General features: G+C 38.7%; 1 protein-coding gene across 3 annotated transcripts in view; it reads right to left on the reverse strand.

Moving 5' to 3' along the window:
- Window positions 1-19,213, reverse strand: part of PDZRN4 (PDZ domain containing ring finger 4) — a 246,615-nt gene that overhangs the window by 25,711 nt on the left and 201,691 nt on the right. For all 3 annotated transcript variants that reach the window (XM_013128771.3, XM_031048028.2, XM_034062845.1), the window contains exons 4-5: window positions 18,478-18,731; window positions 16,793-16,895 (exon numbers count right to left, since the gene is read on the reverse strand). In XM_013128771.3, the coding sequence (XP_012984225.2) occupies window positions 16,793-16,895; window positions 18,478-18,731 (357 nt within the window). The remainder of the gene's footprint in view (window positions 1-16,792; window positions 16,896-18,477; window positions 18,732-19,213) is intronic.

The raw sequence follows: 19,213 nt of genomic DNA on the forward strand, positions 1-19,213 counted from the left end.
GCATGAAAGAACTGTATCTTGGCTCAAATCTCTAAGGCTGACAAATTCCATCTACAAAGCCTACAGTAATGTATTCTAAGGCAAAAGAATTCTGAGAAAGGCAGTCTATGGAGATCTCTGGATTCAGCAATTTTTCTTTACCACAGGATAATTACTAGGACCTCTTGGATCAAAACCAGATTACAAATTGTTACTAGTTGCTATTACTGCAAAATCAAGGAAAAAAATACAAAAAATTAAAATGTTATCTTCATAGCCACACAGAACAACATGGTTATCATCAGTTAGTGAATTACTGCCCATCACTAAATAATGGGTCATGTGGATACTCTGAAATAACCCTAGGTTCTATTTCTAGGTGAAATAACCCTTTAGGTTCTACCCCTGTGCCAGGCTAGTTTATTGTGCTGTAGCCCTGACTGCACTTTTGGAAGAAATCAAGGCTTATTGCATGCAATGAGCTGACACAATGTCTGATGATTGAAGGAGAAATGTAGTTTTGACTATAAATTTTAAGAAAAACAAAACAAAAAAAGCAAATAAATAAAAACCCTGAAACAAATAAAATAAGAAAACAGTAGTTACTTTTATCTTTGCTTTTCCTTTTTACCTGCTGTAATAGCTGAGAAGCTGTTTAATGTTCATCTTGCTAATGTTATAATTGACAGAATGATTAAGTGAATGAATGAAGAACAAAAGGCCAAGAACAGAGTACTTACAGAATAGAGCAATGAAGAATTAACTGAGAAAGTACATTAAGGTCTGACTTATTTTAATAAACTGGTTATACTGAGAAAATATATCCTCATCCATCTGAGAGCTAGTGTCATTCTTCTTCAAACAGAAGTGCGCAGGGACCACAGGGATTACACACGCCTTATAATTAAGATTCACTCTTCAATACTGTCTTTATTCTGCATCTTTATGGGTGAGATCAACCTCCAGATTCTATGCATAACTGAATTTTGGCTGCTTTTTACGCTTTCTGTCAAGGTTACTATAAGAACGCTGTCCTGCAAAGTCAGATCAATTTTATCAGCTTCTTGCCAGTGGTGTCTGTAAACTATGGAAATCAAGCTAAAACTTGCTCTCAACTTCATAATTGAGTCTAGTAATCCCAACTCTGCAGTTCTTATCTCATCTCTGGGAGTGAGGTAAGCATCTGGATCATTATCAGGTAGGGTTCCAAACAGCTGAGCATCCTGATAGGATCTTGCTAATCACTTCTACTTTTTTGGTCTCTTCCTGCATATGATTGAAAGGATATACCTTTTCCAGGCTGCCAAATCACCTTCTATAATATTTAATCTTCATAATGCCACACGCTTGTCATCACTGGCAAGTAATTCTGCTTACAAAATGAAAAGAGTGAGCTATCCCTCACTTTTCTTACAGGAACAGTTCAACCTAATGAAGTCCTAAGAGGGCAGAGAGCTAACAGTGGAGCTATTAAAAAGAAAAATTCATCTCACATTCAGATGTGATGAGAAGGGTGTTACATGTTACATATAAGACCATGTCAAATGAGTGTGGGTGTAAAATAGAGGGAACAACAGCCTGGGTTTGCAACAAAAAAGCATCATCAGCAGAATAAATGATGTTCTTTAGACTTCCCTTTAAAACACCATTTATTTCACTTCAGAATTTGTACCATGCAGTAGGAGTTGTGACTGTCACTTACAAATGATCAAGGTATATACAATGGGTAAGACTACAGACTTAAAAGAGATGCTTGGTGTTTCAGAGAAGCATCACATTTCACCTTACCCACATCATGTTTCCAACTCTCTCACCTAGGCTTTGTTCAGCAGTCATGTTTTTAACAACAAGAAGTAATCTGAAGAAACTCAGAAAAAAAGATGTGTAAATCCAAGAACCAGTAGAAGTCTTACCAATAATCCATTTTAAATATGATGAATTATTTTTTTCCCTATGGGCTGCCTATCTCTGCTTAGATGAAGAGAGTCTATGATACCTTTAATGTACATTTACAAAGTAGTTTCATACTAAGATAGATATTTTGTTTTCAGGCTTGGGTTGGGTGTTAAATATTTAATTGTTTACTTGTGTGCGCACGTTTGTGCAGAGGGGAGGTGGTATATGTGTGTTAATTTATGTATATGAGTATATAGGTACACACAGTATGTATATACCTGTGTGTAAAGGTGTACCCAGCAGGTCAGTTACACTGCAGAGAGTCTCCCCTGGCAATGACAAAACAATTCATGTAAGAGCATGACTGCAACTCTTGAAAACACACAATGAGAAAGAAAAAGTGTCAGATGACATCCAGTATTCACAGAACCAAAGCAGTGACATTTACAGCCATCTCTGGAGTCCATCTTTTGATGACAAACCATGTAGAAAATGAATAATTCATTAATAATTACAAAAAGAGAAATGGAAAAAGGAAGCAAGAGCTTTTAGTTTGCTAGAAAAGCTCCTCTGTCATAAGCTAGATCAGTCAAATGTGAAACCCCTCTTTTACTTTACCTGCACAATAACTGCATGTTTAGGGTGGGATACTGCAAAGAAACAGCTCACAGGAGTGACTATAAAGAGGAAACACCTATCACTGCAGCTTTAAGTGTACCAACAAAAAAAGATCAAAACCACCTGGGATTCTGGTGGGATTCTGGGACTGACAGGTAGAAAGCAAGTCATACTGCAGGCAAACAAAGACTTCCTAGACCTGAGAACTATCCTAATGCCATCAACAGCTATGGTCTCTTGTCAAAAGGATTTTCTAGGAAATAAATTAATGTCTAATTGTAGGCTATGTAGTGGAAGTATTCAGTGTGAGACAGGGTGCAATGAAACTGCCTCCAAGCCCCCTTCACAGGTCACTGCAGGGTCCCACTGCCTTCTTTTCACAGTGAATAGGCTTGTATTTAAATGTGGTGGATTTAATTTACAAACACTGGCCACCTCCACTGGAAAAAGAATGCTTCCAATCATAAAGGCAAAGCTCTTAACTCCTCTGGTACCTTTAGCATGGAAGGTAACAAGTATTGCAGGATTTTAGCAGATTATGGTTCAGTTTTAGAACCCATTCTGTACATGCTTGTGGAGAACAGTTCAAGATTTCACTTTTAAAATGCTCTCAAGTTGTGAAAACAACCTAAAGAAATAAGTTCTTTTTTCCCCTTTCTAACACTCCCAGTATGTTCTATTATGCATATTTTACATAGACAGGCACATCCACAATGTACCTGGGGGCTATTTGGATGGAAATAGAAAAGCTATGGAGCAAGACAGAGTCAGCCTAGATGTAAACAAGCTGGAACTGCTGGCAGCTGTGCTGTTACAAATAAAATTGCATTCCCCACTGTCTTCTCACTTATCAATTTTGACAGAAGACTGTCCTGACTTCTCATAAACTGCATTGAAAAGGACAAATCACATTGGGTGTCAGATTTACCAGAATGGATGTGGTCGGTAACTTACCACAAAGAAACAGAGGGTTATCTCCATTCCACATGGCGGGGAAAAACAATGCTCTGTTCAAGGGGTGGAGGCTCTACCTTATAGGCTAAAGTCTCATTTAATCCTAATTTTTTCAAGTCTGGTTTAGATTTAAGAATCTCTGACACAAGATTTGTTTACTTCAAAGCAGAAAGGAAAAATATCAGCAAGCATTTCTCAAATGCATAATCCAAAAGCTAATACAATGCAGAATGAGAAATATTTAAAAACAAAATCACATTCCTGCTGATCCCTGCTTTGTAGCTACACTTGGAGCCACATGCTGCTTTGTGTTCAGACAAAGAATGCTCTGGGGCAGCAGGATACTATAGACAATGACACCAATGTTAACAAAAAAGAAAGAAAGAAAGAAAAGCAGCAGCAGAAAAAAAAAACCCGAGAATTAATATGCTGATATATAACCACCTATTAATAAAATAGCATCTTGCAACTGTAGGAGCAGAATTTGGCCCTGTAGCTGATGGATCCTTTGATAATAAAGAAGCTCCAACAGATATGGGAATTCACTCTCCCCCTGCAGCTCTGGAGAGAATATTTTCAGTGCACACTACATTTCTATGTAGGAAATCAAACAATAGATTAACTTAAGGCATGGCAAGCCTGCCAGTGCATATTCAGCAGTCTGATGTGTGATGATCAGTAACAGTCTGATGGCTCTGTGTGGGAAGAGGAAGACACACAAGTGTCAGCTGAGAGTCCCAACGGGTGAGGATGAGGGGTGGATAGCAGTCATGGAGCAGATGGGAGAACGGGCTGGGCTGTATGAACGATGGTGCTGGACTACAAATGTGAGAAACCTTTGATCACTGTGCTATGAACAAATTTAGCGTTGCAGTGAGAGGAAGGGTCTAATCATATAGGGACAAGATAAACACAGCGTTTAATTCTGTGGGTCTCCCAGGTTTGGTGTGGCCTTTCTGGCTTACTTTTAAACGATATTTTAAGCCTTGAGCTTAAAGACAAATGATGGACTTCACAGAGATTGTATCTCATAAGGAAGTCAAAGAGAGAAACCATTTACAGCTCCACGGCTGCAAAAGGCTCAACAGCCAACAGTACATCCTCCACAAAGTCACAAACATCCACTTGAACCTGAGTTTTTCCCTTAGCTAGCATGCATAATAACAAGTCTCCAGACTGTGTCAAACAGATAAAAATCAACCCTTATACGAAGTATTAAACATGACATATTCTAAACACTATTAAATCTTATTTTGCCCCCCTGTTGTCTGGATGATCACACTGGAAAGTAAAATGTCCTCAACATACTTTGTTATTTTGAGCAAGCCATGGTCTTATTTGTCTCCCTAATTCTTCCACCTCTCTATTCCTTTTCCTTATTTCTGTTCTTTCCCCATGGTGCAGTATGAATGTTAATTTATTAGAAGTACTTAACTATATAAACATATTTTCCAATGTTATATATGCATTTATGTTTTCACCTGCTTGAGACCCAACACCCCTTCTGGTATGTTCTGCACTTGAGAAAAACAAGAATTCTTGCTTTCTGAGCAGAGAGATCCATGATGAACTGCTTATATATAGTATTTCTCAGCAGTCAGCTTTGGTCCTCACTTTTGGTCTTTCACTCAATAGAAGTGTGAAGTTGCAAGGATTCGAGAAGAGTTTAAAGTATAATTAACTAGCTGATAATATGCAGTGAAGGGTTTCCTTTTCACTAATCCTAGGTTCTACATTCTCACTTTCTTCTCATTAAACAAAGTAGGTGGGAATAGCACAGACAAGACAGAAACTGAACCTTATGTTAAAATGAGATAAGCAGACTGGAGTAGAAACTATTCCATTGTGCAATGTGTGTGAATATGCTGAACTGTCACATTGGCTTGCAGCATCTATGCTGCTAAAGAATCCTTCACTTTTGGACAATTTTGAAAAAAAAAAAAAAAAAGAAGAAAGCAATATTACACCTATTTGAAATAAAAAACCCTGACTTTTCATTAAAGCGTCTATCCTGACTCTTTGAGTCTATCCTGACTCTATTGAAACTCTTTGGCTATCAACATTGAAAAATAAGAGATACAGCTAAAGACTCACTGGTCCGAGCCATTTAAGGAGGGGGGAACCACTTAAACTTTACAAGTCCAGTTCTTCTGGTTTGGGGGCTTTTCAGAATTTGCTCCCCAACCTGTTTTCCAATGAAAATGGTTTTGAAATAAAATGTCAGAAGGAACCTTCTCTTGGTTATCAGTGCTCCATGTCTGGCCAGAAGTCCATTAACTAATTAGGGGGCTGCAGAACATCTCCTACAAGGGGAGGCTGGGAGAACTGCATTTGGTTAGCCTTTTGGAGAGAAGTTATTTTCTTAATAAGATCTTATTGCTTTCTTCCAGTACCAAATGCTAGGGTCCAGAGAAGTTAGAACCAGACTCTTCCTGGATGCGCACCATGACAGCCACACAAGACAACAGACGTGTTGCTACTCAGGAAATTCCAAGTAGACATTTAGGGAAGTGCTTCTTGTGATGAGGGTAGTCAAACACTGGAACAGAGACCCTGTAGACTGTATACTATAAAACATAGCTATAACTGTATCAGCTATATAATCAGCATCCATTTCTTTGCTCCTTTATGGTATGCTGTTTTTAAAATTTCTGGACTTGCCTCAAATCATGGTACTTGAAAGCAGTTTGGAAAATTTAATGGTGACATCTACTAAAGGGAAAGTGATGATATTAGCACATGACATCAGTGTTAAGATCTTTATAGTGACTTCCACTTCTCTGTTTGCCATTCACTGTGTTGGAGATTACGGTCTGGAAGGGATCCAGCACCTTCAAAAGCTCTGTATACTTGGAAACCACTCTTCACACTTGAGACTGTCAGATCTATCCTCTGTCCATGAATGACCTCTTTGATACACCATGACCTTCTCAGGAAAAGACTCCAATGTGTGGAGTGTTCCAGACTATAATGGTATAAACCAACTCAAATATGACATGCTTCAAAGGGTAAAGAAAAACCTGTTAGAAGAATTCCAATAACATCAGGAACTTCAAGTCTCCAGAAGATTGCTATTTCCCTTCCAAAACCACATGTGCTACAGCTGTTTCTAAACCCGATTCCCAAGTCTCCTAAGTTTATCAAAAAGCCCATTCTGAGCTCAGAGCTCTTTCTAGCCTGTAGCAAGTGCCTTTTTCTAGCCAACAAAGTCCAGAAGTTTACAGGCTGCCCCAGCTGCAGTTCAAATCAGCCAAGAATTACTTGGTGTTATTAGCTTTCACTTTTCACAATAAATTTCACCTACTGCAGGTAAAATTGTACTTTATTTTTGCTGTATTTCAAAATGTTACTGCCCAGCACTTGGCTCTGTAAACATCATTATTACTGCTGCCTGCCTGCTTTGTGCCTGAAACGTGTCAGAAGATTTATCTGCCTCATCAGCACTTTCTAAACACCCAGGCAGCCAATCGAAATGGGGAGGCATAACAGATGTGCCAACATCTGCTGCAGCGAGCATTTATCTGGACAGGAGAACACGTAGCTGTAGATTCAGACTCCTAACCAGTTACAATTCCACACATTTGGACAGCCTTGATCTACAACTGTGTGAAGGATATTTTGGAATATTAATTAAAATCAATTTGAAAATGTAATTTTTCAGTTTTAGACAGCTGTGAGAAATACACCTTCCTATAATTCAGTTTATGCCTTTCAGAAGCAGTAAAGGCAAAATACTATGAAAAGGCTAAATTTAAAGTTGAGCTTGTAAAATTAGAAATTCTTAGAAAACACCATTCTAAAATTCCACCCCATCCAGACTCATTTAGTTTGAGACATACATGTGTTAAGATATGTATAGTTGAAATATGCAAATTTTAATCACATAGATGTGCCTATAAATCAAGCACATGAAGCGATAGGCAATGACTTTTAAAATGCATTTTTATTTTCCTGGCACCAAAGTGAGGTCTATGGGCACCATATCCATGCTGAGTTTCAGCTGTTCAAACTTCTGTTGCGCACGGAAATGTCCTCCACCCCCAAACACATACTTGGATAGATTGATGAAATCATGAAATGAAGTACAAAGCAAACTCATCATCTGTTTTTTTGATGCGCAATACAGTTTCACCTGTATTCCTGCTCACCAAACCATGCCCTCCAGGAATGACTATCACATTCTCTTTGAAGAGCTGCCTCATTAAATAGAAAACCAAACTTCCAGAGAAAAGACCTCTCCTGCTTTTTTGATTTCTCCTCTGAAGACCCAGCACGCATAAAATTGAAACCTTGTTTAAAGTACATTTTCTTGTAAAAGGTTCCCTCTTGTTATGGGGATTCAGCCCTTGCTTCCTGTGCTCTTGAATTTCCTAGGATTTGATTTCCTAAGCTTTAAAATAGTGACATTATAATAGCTGTTTAATGTGACTTGTTATTTTTAAAAGAATATGTAAAAGAAATTATTTTCTCCCATCTTTTCTCTGTGTAGCTGGATTCCATGTTTCCAAGATAGACTACACAAACATTCAGGCAGAACACATATGAAAAATTGCACTAATAAAATCGTTAGAAATATTTTCACTGTAAAGCATATGTAGGGGTATGTGGTATTGTAATATGAAAACTGTGTGAACAAAGCATTTCTCCAAACCAGAAGATTTATAATCCACAGATTTCCATAAATATGAAAATATTGCTAGCTCCTTTTTCTTCCTTTGCTGAGAGAAAAAGCACATAATGTATGTTGTAATGTTGCCCAACAATAAAGTGCTGCTGAACTAAGCTCACTTTTCTTCATTTTCCTGGAAAAACATAAACTCTGACAACAAGGAAAAATTTTTATTAGCTTTCAGGTGAAGTGAGGAGTAATCCTGTGTTTGTTTTATGAAATCAACCAAAATGAATATCATTGACTTGATATATTTTCCTCCTGTTTTAAAAACACAATAAACGGTGATAACTTTGATAAATTTGCCCATGTCAGTTTTGTGTCTTTTTCTCCCCATTGTCTCATGATCCTCTGTGGTTGTGGACACAATTCAAATCCTTACATTGGGATATTCATTACTTAGGGGAGGTGAGATGACAGCAACTTTATCTGTTTTGAATGTCAGAATTTTGTAATGACATCCAGTAACACACTCCAAATTAACAAAAACTGGCAAAAAATATGGTGACATCCTCTTCCATCTAAACAATCCAATGACTAGCGAAGAAGAGTGACTTAATGGCATTAAAGAGATGCATTACAAGTAAAGGCTCCTGGGTTTTACTGCCAGTTCTGTTACTGACTGACTTGGCAAGTCTTTCAATAAGCCTGTCCTTAGTTCACCTCTTTGTGAATTCCTGTAGCAATACAGGACATAGTAAGACTGAAGAACCTCAGTGGAATGGTGTTAGGTTTAATTAACTTATACTTGAAAAGTGACTTCAGTTCTTAAAAGACATGAAAACATAAAAGGAAAGACTGCTCCTTTTGCCACTCCTTTGCTCATTTGCAACATGCAATGGCCACAGTTAGGGAGAAATTACGTATTTATTGTTGTCTATGTGTAAATTATGCTACTTCAATCCCCAGGTGTTTTAAAACTAAAATTGCCAGTGAAATACATAATCTTGTGCTGTAGTGCACCAAATCTGTGCTGGAAGAGTCTTCTTTCACAGTTATCCAAAGAATTACAGCAAAAAAATATTTCTGTGACACTTCTCCATTTTAACTGTGACCTTTTCCATTCTTAGTCCATAGTTATAGTCAGCTGGATTACAGGCCAGGTGTTAACAGCTCAGAACTTCTGAGATAAAAGGAAAAAAAGTCTTGAGGAAGGGTTTTAGAACCTCATTACTGTTTTCTCAGGTGCAACTGAATGAACCCTAATAATCTACTTGTCCAGGAGACTTCCTCACATGCTTTGCAATTAATAGTATTAGAATATAGACCATTTTTTACCTTTGGATATGTATAATACAACAGGTAGGAATGGAAAAACCCCCACAACACAGATCTCACAAACCAGGTCTTTCCTAAGCAATCAAGATCACAGACCACAGGCACACACATACTTGCTCCCTTCCTTCACGATACTTAACAGCAGATGCTATATAATACTAAGAACTGACACAGGAGATCAGTGTAATGGTGTCAGTGAAATTTGTCTATACCATGCGGCATCCACGATTCAGCCATAACTGCTAGGCAATTACGGACTGACGGTCAGAAAATAAACATAATACATGAAGTCCCAGTCTACCTCAGCTCACTCTGAGCTGTCAGATCAGTCCCTTCACCATAACAGCAGCTGCATAAGATAAAGCAAGTGGTGAGAAGTATCTGCTTTTCCACTGGAAATCTACACCACACTTGCCAACAAGCCTTTTCACGTCCCCCTTACCACACCAGTCAGTTCTGATGACAATGGGAAGACACAATGTCCACCATTTCAGTTCTTCTACAATGCAACACCCATGTCTCTATCACAGTCCTTATTTCCTGAAGCCTTCTCTTTTAAATTACATCTGGTGGTTGCTGAATTGAAAAACTGCCTTTTATTTGCTAAAGGCTTTTTTTTTTTTATGATTCATCCAAAGTTTTTAAAAGTTCGGGGAAAAAAGAATCCAATTTCAGCAGCAAATACAGAAGAAACAAGCACAATCAGATAGGAAGTCACAGAGATATCATAGCGGTTCTACCCCTGTCATCCAACCTGAACATGGCTGGAATTTGGTTTGAACGATCCCTGACCAAACAAAGTTTCTCTCTCTCACCCATTTATGCTATTAAATAAAAACCATGAATTAAACAGCTACGCAGAGAAATTCCATACTACATGTAAGGAATTTCTAGAAAATTGTCATCTGTTTTGTCAAATGTTTTCCAGTTTGACATCCACCTTATGGGTCAACTTCATTGTACAGAAACACTCATTGGGTGACAAAACAAAAGAGCCTGACTGCAGAGATAGGAAATGCTGGCAGTGTGTGCACAGAAGCTGTTTCCATAAAAGCTGTTTATTCAGGTGTTAGCAATTGAAGCAGGAGCTCCAATTGCACTGCAGCAAGTGCCTGTAATGCTCACACAGGGGTGTTTGCAGGCTATCACAGCTCTGGAGGGAGCTGTTACAGGCTATCAGCTCAGTAATCCTCATGTTAAAAAGGCCCTAAATATGTATTTACAAGATAGACAGATCTGTTTGGTTTAGTGGTTAAATAATCCAAGTGTTGAAAGGGCCTTTAATATGAATTCGCAGGGCAGGCAGGTCTCTGTTGGCCTATCGCAGCAGTGGTGGGTCTTTCACAAAGTCAGCAGAGACCATGCTTTAGTGGCCCATGAGGGCCTCAACCCACAAATGCTTATGTGTTTGTCCTGTTTTGAGCAATAAAATGAGGACAATAAAATGGCAAGAAGGAGAAAAAACGACTGCTACGGCTCTAACCAGGACAGCGTTCAAGTAACTTTACTCAGATAAACAGCCTCACTCAGGCTGCTAAACTGAACAAATCTGCTTCTTCCTTTGCTTTAAGGAAAAAATACCAGTAAAATCAGTAACTTCAAAAGCTTTACATCACAGAAACGGGAAACATGAATTTGCGCCTCAAACACCTTCCCCCATCACGATGGGATGAGTGTTACTGGAAGAATAAATGAATGTATTACCACTGCACTGTACCTGCTGCAGTGCTCAGACACATTAAGAGAAAGGAAGAGGATAAATTCACACCTATGAGAGTTTTAAGTGTTCAGTGAGGTCTACACAAATCCTTACTCATGACCAATTCCCAAGGTTTTCTAGCTTTTCACTCTTCAAAGACCATTTTTAGTCATTTGCGAAAACAGCCAACAGCATCTGTTCCAGAAATGCTCAGGTCAATAGGAAACTTTGCAATTTCAGTGAGTATGGATGAGGCTAGTGGTAAACTTAAAGGACTAATCTGCATTTACAGTTAACAGATTTATGAGTGCAAATACTTATCAAAACATTTAAATGAACGGCTGTGCAAACCCATAAATTAGCACTTACATTTAGCATGCACACACACACATTTTTTTCCCTATTCCAACTGAAAATCTCTCCCTCGGATCTACAAAGCAGAGCATGAACTTACAAATATTCAGTTTTGCCCTGAGGTGTTAACCAACCCTGAGAACACTACAGGTCACTCCTCTTTAGAGGAGATACTGATGATGGAGTAAAGCAACTTTTATACGAATCCTCTAATTTCTGTTTCTTCTGAACCTTCTGAGTCCTGTTTTCCAGAGCATAGGAGGAATCAAACCAGCATGTGTGTAGTTTCTAGTTTATGCTCCAAGTTTCACAGAGGCATTGGGTGGGAAAACCGCCTTTTCACATGCCTTTTTCTCAAAATACTATGCTCTTTTGTGGCTGCTGTTTCCTGCACGACCTCTGATCCTTTCATTGTTTGGACACAAAAGGCTTCATAAAAACTGACCACAGGGATTTCGCGTGCACATGCCTCATGTGGTTTTCCGTTCATCTACTGACATGCATTGATGTCCTGAGTAAAAACATAAGAAGCTCAGTGGTTTCTAACACCTTCGGTGAGAGCATCCGAGAACCTTGTAATTTCATATAGGGTCAGGTCAACCCTTAGCAATTTCTCCCAGGTACTGGTCTTAATACTGCCTAATACTGATTAATGACTAATCTGTCAACATTGGCATTTGCACATGTTAAAACTCAAGTAATCAGACACAAGCAGGCTAATGCAATGGCTGCCATTCTGCCTTTTTCACTCTGAAAATGCTAATCCTGGTATGGTTGATGTGGTTTTCCAGGCTCCTGCAAGCTATGTTACCATACTGTGCAATCATTGTGCCTGTGCTTAAAAATGAGAACAATCAGAGCTGGAAAGTCTTTTAGACAATTATGCTGGTCTTCATAGCACATCCACATCAACTAACACCCAACATCCCTCCAAAATCCCTCCCTCAATTCTGAGAGCTATCTTCAGCCTACTCTTCCTCACATATGCAACAACAGTTACCTCAGCCCACTGCTATTCCTTCTTAAGCATGTCTACTTTTGCTGTTCGTAAGAAGCACTCAGGTAGAAATAAGAATCTTTTCCTATCTCAGATACAGGAGATTTTAAAGGTAATTCTCTAGAGATATTGGCTCTCACAGCAGAAAACTTCCTGTTTTGCTCTTGCTCAAAAGCTATTTCAGTACATAGATAGTATGAAAGTCTCTGCCCTTGGATAAGGACCTGTTGACTGAACAACACTACCTGCTTGTAACATCTTATTTTCTTCTGCCCCTCAACTGAAAGGCAGTGTCAGTCTGAATAGCACCAGATGTCAATGATGCCTTCTTTTGTCCAGCTTTACCTTTACAATATTCTTCAGGGTTATTTTTACTTATTTTTTTCACTATTCCACCACTTAAGTGACATTCATTTCTGTATTACTTCCAGTGTTCCAAACCAAGTATATGATGTTTCTTTCTCCTGGATAGTAGTTTCAGAAATACTGTTAAAGAAATGCATGCCCATTAGCTTATTCACTCTTCTCTAGCATCAGTATCCTCTGTTCTTACAAGGGCAAATTTTAGAGCCACGTTTAACAGAGATTTACTGGCTGTAATATTTTTAGCCCTTTTGCCTCATTGGTACCAGAGGGTGTGAGGTCTACTCTAACATCACATGATGCAATTCCAGCAACACAACAGCCACTCACAGCCAGACTGGGTGGGTTTGTCCTGAATATCTTTGGCTTTCTTTCAGTGATATTGACTGCAAGTCCAACTGAGCATTAACAAATTGGTCAATTCATGCTTTATCTTAAGAGTCCTCATGGGTATCTGGCTATGCCAGAATTGCAAATCTTTTGATCTCTTTCTGCCAACATTGACTGATGCTAGCTCCACTGTCTTAGTATTTACCAACAATTTGGATTCCTTTTAGGACAAGTTCTGCAGCAACAGCATAAGGATGCTCAAGTTGGCTATCAGCAACCCTCCAGCTTTGTCATGTTCCCAGCCATTTGTTTACAGTATGGTACTATGTATGGAGCCTAATGAGCCTTCCAGGGAGTTCATCCTTCCAAGACAATTGGCTCATACTTGAGTTCATTGCACTCTGACAATCTGAGAAGAACGCACTGGGTTTTTCTAGCTTAAAAATGGAATGGAAGGGTCTTGTAAGTGTCTAATCCTACCAAATCCACTGGCAAGTGTAAGTCCACATCCCCAGTGCTGGTTATTGTATGTGATCCTCCTAAACACAGATGATAACTCAGGTACTTAAACACCACAATATATCTGTAAGCAAGTTCCAAGCTGATCAAAGCTTTCCAGGACATTCTCTTTCTTGGAAAACATTCTTGTTGATAGCACCTCAGTTGCTAGCCATCTGATTTCTTTACTTCATTTGGCTGAGTATTTCACATATGTGATCAGAACTCATGCACTTACAATCCATTTCTAGGAAATAACGAGGTGTTGCCCTAGTTCTTTTTCTACTCGCTATCTTATTTCAATTCCTTTCTGAAATCTCCACGTTTGGCTTTGAATCCACTACAAAAATTATTAAGTTTGCCATGGAGACCTGTGAGCTGTACAGAACAATGGGAATGCAACTGCACCGTGCTTCTGACACCAGGTAGGTTTCTTTTGCTGTGTGCGATTAGTTAAGTTCACAGCAGAAAATTGTTGTGAAGAAAAAACATTGATAAAATCATGGAGCACTGATACAATTTTCCTTCTACAGAAAACATAGTAATAACAACAAGCCTCTTTCCCCTAACATGGGAGAACTCAGATGCTGGGAGACAGAGAATTCTCTGTGCTTCTACCATCCAGCCTGCAGCCCGCAGCCTGCAGCGTGTCATGAACAGAGCTTCTGTACCCTCTCTTCTTGCTACTTGCACCTTTAGATGGTGGATGGATAAAGCTGATTTTATAAATTGCTATTTTCCCAAGTGCTTGAACATTTTTCCTTCCCTGATACTGCTGCCACCAGTACAGCAATTTTTGGAGCTCTACTGGAAACTGGATCAGGCAGATGGGCTAGGTTAAAAACAACCCTTCTAAAAATCTGTTTGTTTGTGGGTTTGGGTTTTTTTTGGTAATATTGGATTACTTCTCACATCTGATTCACAAAAGGAAACACTGGCATAACTGAGGGGTCAGAAAACACAAGGGCAAAGGTGGGACTGAGTGGTCACAGTAGGGTGACCACTAAGTCAATATTGCTGTAGAGACCCTGACATTGGATTATAGCCTCTGCTCCACTCACTGTTCTGCTGCTTCTCACCTGGATTGGCAACATCAGCTGATAAATCCCTTTTGACTCTGTCCTTTATGAGACTTTCTTTTTTTTTAATGCAGGTATCTATCTCTGGGGACAACTCTATTAATTTTTCCAGCTCCCTAGCTACAGCAAGGGAGCTTAATAATATCTTATAAGGACCTAAAATAACAGATAATAAAACCAGTGAGTAACCGAAATCATAATATTACTATATGGGCTTAAATTTTGGGACTGTCTTTCATGTCTAGAGATCTACTAGTTAAAGGATCCAAGATGTCTTTGTTTCTCCTTCAAAACCTCCGTATTTAGTAGAAAGCTGCTTCTCAAAGGAAACCAGTTTCCTCCCTATATAAATTTCACATGAAACACTTTATTTCAGTCAGTCAGTGAATTCGCCTTGGGCAACTGAACCACAGCTGACAGCAAATTAATGGCTATGATGGTGTGATTAGCAGAGATTACAGGCAACTGAGAACCTGCCCAGGCATTTGCCATTGTCACAATACTTATGACAGCTATTATTATGGATTAATAATGGTCATAAGGAAGACCTGATTCCACCAGGTAGACTCTTTAAAACTGTTTGTATTTGAATATGTCCTGATATTCTGATTAAATGGTGAAAATTATATTTATCTAACCATTTTGAAAGATATTTTCCCTAGATGCTTACCTTACTAATTTATTTAATAATTACTAGAAAAACAGTCCCTGTTACATTTAAGGAAGAAGTAACATAAACAAACACACTTGACAGAGAAATGTAATATTATATTACAGATGGAGAGTTAAACCAGAACTTAAGCTCTGAAACCTTTGTGCTGTGAGATACCACACCAAAACCCAACTGGGAAGAAATAATGATTTCACTAATCCCTAGCAATGATTTTTTGAGAAGTTCAAATAAAAGTTTCCTTGTTCTGATTGAGACTCACTAAGTAGATATTATTTGATTTTTCTGCTTCCTGGGGGAAGAACTTCATAGTCCCCAGGCTGCCAGAGGAAAAGAACAATAAGCTGAACTTGCAATAGAACATTTTAGCTGCTAAAGACACGACAGAAGTGAACACACGGCATATTTGCCAAAGCTTTTGCCATTAATTTAATTTCCAAATGTCAACCAGTTATATGAAACCTTTAAAAAGGTTCCTTAAGGGAGAGCAAACAAGATGATAGGATATTTAAAATCTTGTATTAAAGCTATTTAATTATTTATAATCACTAATTTAAAATACAGTAACTTGAACTTATGCAAAGACTCAGCACTATTTAATACTAAAAATAACCATCTGCTTCTATGCCTGTCCCTACAAACGTTTTGTTACTGCGTTACAAAGTATGAAAAGCTAATGAATGGCAGACAAGAAGACTATTTGGAGATTGAAAGGAAAATCTAACAAAGAGCAACATCACCAATCACATTATAATTTTGGGAAGCCTTACATAATGATTTTCCAGTGACTCTGAAACACATCCACCCTTGTCACTGGAGAGTACAGTACTTTAATGGCAAAAGGACATTTGTGATACAGAGCACAGTTTCCTATAATTGCAATCCTTACAATGACAAATATCAAAGAGCAAGTAATAAAAATTATATTAATTTTCAAAGTTGTTGCCTGATCTTACAAACACTGAAGCACACATCAAAATAACTGGAAGACTGATCTGTGAGGCATGAGACATAAGGCCAACGTATTCTTAAAATTAGGGGGGAAAAAAGCAATCAAGCTTCCAGTTACAATTTTAATTTTGGAAAGGCTTGCTTTAGAGTGTTAAAACTGCAAAAGCAAAGCATCTGAGTTACAGCCTCCACTGCACAAAGAGGGAATATGTTTAATAAACCCCCTGGACTTTTAGGTAGGCACCCACTGCAGAATTCTGCTTTCACATTTCACGTGTGTAGCCTAAACCCAGTAAAGCCTGTGACATTACACAGGTATAAAATAAAATAGTCTTTGGTGCCAATTTTTTAAGAAGTATTCCCACTCTCATTTTTCTCAGAGGAGCCTGCTGTCAGCTGTGCAAATATCATATCTATAATAACAGAAATAAAGGCTGCAGTGTGCCAGTGATCTTACCTCATACTCAAAGTCCTCTGCTCTATCTGCATCAGCAGGCAGGCTGGAAAGGTACTCATTACCTTCATAAAATTCATGCTCCACTGGGTGAAGAGAATGGCAGCTATATGGAACAAAGCATTACAACAACAATAGGTAAGACAATAGGGTTTTTTTAAATTAAAAAGTTATAAGAAACCCCCACTTCTCTGTAGTTTTCTCATCTCTGGAATGCTACTCAGAGTGGCCTGACAGCCTGAAAGAAACAATATGAAGAAGCAGCACAGGCTGTTTTCTTTTCAAAGGCTCATACTCCAGCTGAGTTCATTTTGCTGGGCTTGTCTTTTGCCACTTTTAAGTGTCTGTTTGGGCCAAACTACTTCATTATGACAATATGGGATTCCTTATGCTCATAAAGGTACCTAACTCCAGATTCATGTGCTGCGTCATGGCCAAGGGCAACTCACTAATTATCTGATTATAAAGTCTTGAGCATCCACAACCTACAACCCACACCAGGCTCACAAATTTCTACAGCATAAACGAACTCACGCTATCCTGTTCTGTTAAAGTAGTAACAGGGCAGTGAAGTGATTTGAGTAGATGAACACTTAAAAATGTCAGTAAACTGCACTTTTAAATGGGTTTGGCACACAAAGTATAAAATCTTTACAATGTGCACTTAGGCACAGACTTAGAACCAAGGCTGGACCCCAACAATGCAGCACTCAGTGTGGATTTATCTTAGTCCAGGTAGGAAAGTTTTCTCTATGCCGAGGATTTGGAACTTCAATCACAGAAGCACAGAGTTTAGTAATACCCAATAACAGCTCAAAAGTATACATGTATCATGCTCCTAGCTGCACAGCAGTTAAATGGTAAACTCAATCCAGCATTTGGCTGACAAGTCCTCTCTGAAATAATCTAGTAAACTTTCCCAGAACTTCTACAAATGGAGCTACATCAAAGTCAAAAGTGGGATGTTCTCCATTAGCATCAATTCTGCAGAGATGCATGGCATGCCAGAAAATCAGTGGAAAAGCTCTAGGGTTATCACAGTTTGTTGACTACAGACAGAGGGCAAGGGTCAACCACTAGATGCTGCTTGTGAGGTGGAATCCAAGGAGGAAAAAGCTTACACCCTATTTCTGTATAAGCACTGCCTGTTGGTGTTTGCATTCAATTCAGTTTCAAGGAATTCAACTGAGGAATAATATAATTCAAATCTTTTGCTGTATGACAGGTGAAATTGCGCTTTTGATCTCTGTATTTTTTTAATTGTTTTGCTTTTGATAAGGGGACCTTTACATTAAATAATCTGTTTCTTTGATTTTTTAGTAAGATATTTGGAAGAACAGAAAGCAACAAGACAGCTCTTTCTAAACCTGAAGAAGCCTTTTTGGTACTTTGGAACACAGAAGTGTTTTCCTTCTTGACTAGGGCTTAGCTGTTTGGATGATCAGACGTATGAACACAAAGTAAACATGGCCAAAATTCCTTCCTGTAGCTCTAATCCATGAACAGAGTTTAGGAAAACTGTCACTGAAGCCTGACTAGGTGTCGTGGTTTAACCATGACACTAGGACAGTGATTATCAACATTTAGAAATGATTTAAAGTGCTCCTGATGCTTTCTCAAGAGAAGGCTACAAGCCTACCCCTGCAATGCCCAAGAACTTCAGGTAAACAGCAGAAGATAAACCATACCTGTCTGAGAGTAGAAAAGGGCAGATATCAGGAACTGGTGGTGTGGAAGGCCTTAGTTTGGCCAGAGACATAATGTGCTCAAAAGTGATGTCAGTCTGAGTGCTGGCATCCACAAGCCGAACATCCTGAGAGCTACCATGAGCTTTGCTGATTGGGGCTCGTCGTAAAACCTGAACAACAATTGGCTCCTTGGCATTGCGAAAAGCTTCCACTGCTTCTTCATGAGTGGCCTTGGAGAGGTCCTTCCCATTGACCTAGAGAAAAACAAAAACACAACAAAGGTTATTCACAGAAGACAAGACAGTATAATAATATGGGTGTAAAACATAGGGAGATGAACAATTTGTGTACTACATCAAGCCACATGCTGACTGGCCTGTACTTTGGTATCCATGCAAGAGGGAAGATAAAGCTGGGAAGTGAAAGAAATTCTTTAAACTTTGCTAGAAATGAAAAAGAGTTTGAACTCTTCCGTAACTGTCGCAATAGAATCTGAACACAGCAAAGAAACTACAGTATTTAGAAAGGTCACTGGAAATGATTTCTCGCATGCTATTTTATTCACCTCAGAAAATACAAATAAAACTGGAGAAGCGCCTTTAATTTTCAATTTCAGCATTTTCTGTGCCATGTAACTGTTTTAAAGGATTTCTGGCACAGCATTGTTCTTAATGCAGATGTCAATAAACATGTCGCTGATGTCTAAAAAGAAACAAGGCCAATTTTCAATGTTTTG

The sequence above is a fragment of the Melopsittacus undulatus genome, chromosome 5, assembly GCF_012275295.1.
Source record: "Melopsittacus undulatus isolate bMelUnd1 chromosome 5, bMelUnd1.mat.Z, whole genome shotgun sequence".
In the NCBI taxonomy this organism is placed as follows: domain Eukaryota; kingdom Metazoa; phylum Chordata; class Aves; order Psittaciformes; family Psittaculidae; genus Melopsittacus; species Melopsittacus undulatus.